This window comes from Galeopterus variegatus, unplaced genomic scaffold (assembly GCF_000696425.1).
Source record: "Galeopterus variegatus unplaced genomic scaffold, G_variegatus-3.0.2 Scaffold258, whole genome shotgun sequence".
NCBI classification, from domain to species: domain Eukaryota; kingdom Metazoa; phylum Chordata; class Mammalia; order Dermoptera; family Cynocephalidae; genus Galeopterus; species Galeopterus variegatus.
The window spans coordinates 559946-563678 of NW_007726369.1; the positions used below are offsets into that span (position 1 = coordinate 559946).

The 3733-nt window shown below is 45.3% G+C and overlaps 1 protein-coding gene across 1 annotated transcript in view; it reads left to right on the forward strand.

Moving 5' to 3' along the window:
• Positions 1-3733, forward strand: part of PTPN20B (protein tyrosine phosphatase, non-receptor type 20B) — a 130625-nt gene that overhangs the window by 79151 nt on the left and 47741 nt on the right. The window contains exon 6 of the mRNA XM_008566638.1: positions 2428-2518. Coding sequence (XP_008564860.1) covers positions 2428-2518 — 91 coding nt within the window. The remainder of the gene's footprint in view (positions 1-2427; positions 2519-3733) is intronic.

Genomic DNA, 3733 nt, shown 5'->3' on the forward strand with positions numbered 1-3733 from the left:
CATATTTACTTTCAGTGAACTGCTAGTTGCCTAACTTTCTATTTATTCCTTTTCTTATTGATTAATAACTTTATATAATGAAGGAATTATCCATTTGTGTGTTTTATATATAGTAAATATTTCTGCTGTTGTGTTACACATGTGCAAGTGTACACACACACACACACACACACACACATATACATACACACACCTATTTACCATGAAGAAATAGCTAATTTTTAGTGATCAAATATGACAATCTTTTCTTTTAGAACTTCTGGGTTTTCTTTGTTCTTTAGGAATGTCTCTTTCACTCTAGCATCATAATATATTTCATGTCTTTTTCCCTAGTACTTTTATGATTTATTTTTATTTTTATTCAGCATTTGACTCTGATTCAGCTAGAATTTAATTTGGTATAAGATGTTTGATAGGGACTCGTAGCTATCTGTTGTCCCAAGACTCCCCTGAAAATTTTCTTCAGTGATGCAAAATGCCACTTTTATCGTATACTGAAGGCCTGCTATATTTTAATTTATTCTTGGATTTTTTTCCATTGATTTGCTTATTCATGTACTGGTATCAAGCTCTTTTAATTAGTGTAGATTTATATTATATTTTACCATCTATTAAGACTAGTCTCCCTTCATTACTCTTCTTTTAAGGGGAAGGAAATGGGATGGAAGATGGAGGAAGGAAGAGGGGCAAAATTGAGGCCTGTGGCCCCCCCCACCCCCCTTATTCCACAGGGGAAACCAGGAGGCTTCCAGTAGTGGCTTGGTCATTGCTGGGCTGGGTGCAGATGTCAGGGGCGTGTGGCAAAATCCCTCACCCCCCCCACCCCCCCAGCTCAAGAACCTGGGGCCATTCTTGCTGCAGCTCAGTGGTCATCGCTGGGCTGGTTCTGTGTGTTGGGGGGTGTGGCTGAGGCCCTCGGTTCCCCACCACCCCAGCTTCAGAGAGCCCGGGGAGCTTCCTGCAGCAGCTCAGTGGTCATCGCTAGGCTGGTTGCACATGTCAGGGGGCATGGCCAAGGCCCTCGGCCCTCTACCACCCTGGCTCTGGAGAGCATGGTGCTTCCTATGGCAGCTCAGTGGTTGTCACTGGTCTGGTTGCTGGTATTGGGGGGATGTGGCTGAGGCCCTCAGTCCCCCACCCTCCTGGCTTGGGAGAGCCCAGGGTGCTTCCTGTGACAGCTTAGTGGTTGTTTGTTGCTAGGCTGGTTGTGTGTGTCAGGGGGGTATGACTGAGGCCCAAGGCCCCCACTACCCCAGATTGGAAGAGCCCAGGGTGCTTCCTGCAGTGGCTCGGTGGTTGTTGCTGAGGTGGTTGCATGTGTCAGGGGGGTATGGCCAAGGCCCTCAGCCCGCACCCTCAGGACTGTTTGTGGGTGTTGGAAGCCATGGCTGAGGCCCCCAGCCCTCCCCCCTTTCTGGCTTGGTAGCCCAGGGGACTTCTGTTCCTTCTAGGTGTTACAGATATTCTTTGGTGAAATGAGACCTTCACTAGTTAATATCAGACTTTGTTTCTGGTTGTGGGTACTTTGTTTTCACTTTCAGTTCTGTGTTGGATTATTTGCAGTTCCCACCACTTAAAATCTGTGCTGGAACTAATTTGTTGTCCTTTGCTTACTTCTAAAATGGCGGAACTTCCTATGGGGGTCAGTACTTGAGCTCTGTGGTTGACCTAAATCGCTGCTTTGCTACTGATTCCCTAGGGAAGGCTTTTTGTGCAGCTCAGGTTTTAATAGTTGACTTTATAGGTACATCCAGGTCTAGTGAAATCTGGTGCACCTGGGTTGTGTAGAAACTCTGGTCTTTTCATCAGTCTGCGCCCCATGCAATTCTGTATTCCTGACCAGTCTCCTCTGAGTGGTCCTACACTGATTGGGGGTCAGGTCAGCTGTCAATTCTGTACCCCACTGTTCTCCCAGTGGGCCTGTCTCCCCCACCGCCTGTACTCCAACCACTTCCCATGTGACGGTCAATGCTCTGGTCCCTTGTGATGACACACTGGCACCTGAGTGACTCCTTTTTTTCAGTCGTTGTGGCTCCTTGCTCCTGTGTGGGTCCATGGGAACCCTGTTAATGGTCTTGTTGACCTGGAGGCCACCAAGGCCCTATTCTCCCCTGCCACCTCCAAGCAACTTCATCTGTAGGGCACATCTGTGGTTTTTGCCAGCTCCTGCTCCATGCACTCACCAGCACCAGCTTGGAAGCAGCCAGGATTCAAAATGGTCTGAGCGGTTCTTTCTTTCTCTCATCATGACTTCTCCCACCTTCATGCACTCCGTAGGTCTCTCCTCCTCTTTCTCTGACCTCTAGTGGCCACTGCTTGGCTGTTGTTGCTTTTTAATAGTTGTAAATTGGTTGATTTGTGGAAGAGAGTGACTCTGGGGACCATCTATTCTGCCATCTTCTGACTTATATTTTTTACCTTTTAAAGGATCTAGAACTTAAGAATCTGCCTGGTGAGTTCAACTTTGGGAATGAACCAAGCAACAGAGAGAAAAACAGATACCGAGATATTCTTCCATGTAAGCTAAAAATGGTTTTGGTTTTACACTAGGGAATAGGGAAAGGAGGGTTGTATGGCTTTCTGTATGAGACATTTTGACCTGTGACCATGATGAAGAGCTCTAATAGCTAGCAGTGGGTGGCCTGGGAATATTCTAGGATACATGCTTGAATATGGTGAGGGACAATTCCTCTATTCCTGGTACTTTACAGGGTTATTTACAGCAGTCCTTCAGCCTTGTCCAATGCATTGCTGTTTCTCAGACCATAAACCATCCAAAACATAAAGTCCAGTAGTCTGAAACATCTGCCACTTTTGATACCCCAAGCCCTGACCACCTTCCCTGGCCATTTTGTTTAGACATAGAGATACAATGAGGCTCTGTATATCCTTTGTCCTAGACAATAGAGCTATCGATCGACCCTCCAAGAGGAGGCTTCCCTTTGATTGTCTCTAAAGGGCCCTATACCTTGCTTCCCTGTGTTGGGTGGAGGGTAGTGCCATCCTCTGTCCCCTCCCACCCAGTTATTCACAGGATTATCCATCTCAAGCCATCCAAAGAGCATAAACAAAACACAACAATGCAGTCTTAACCTTAGGCAGGAAATCTCATTCTATGACTTATATTTTGTTTAAAGTAAAAAATTTTCCCAACTAAATTTACCATTGTTTTTCCTCCAACTTGACCCTCCTCCTATATTTTATATTGTATTTAATGTAATCACCCAGTTATCAAGCCAGAAAAGTTTGAGTCACCTGCAATATCCAAACAGTGGTTATAAATCCTTTTGATTACACCTCTGGAATCCTCCTTCATCTCTCGATTCCCACTGCTGCTAATTTAGATTGAGCCTGTTTCATCTCTCAGCTGATTTCTGTCTTGTTCACTGCCTCCCTTTCCCATCCATTCACAGCAGCTACTGAAATGGTTTTCCTAAAATGCAAATCATAACATGTTGCTCTCTTTTTAAAGCTCTTTGTTGGCTCTCTGCTACTGTCATGGTAAAGTTCTTTAGCATGGCATATGAATGAATTTCACCTCTTCTTGCCTCTCTGCCTCAGCTGTCCCACGGAACTTTTATTGGATTTGGAATTCATCATAAACTTTTTCTTGCATCCATGCCTTTGAATGTGTGGTTTTTGCAAGAACCATCCATCCTCCCTTTGCTGAGGTAATTCCTGCTGTTTTTCAAAGCTAGTATTCTGCTGTCTTCTGTGGGGAGAGTGTGAGAAG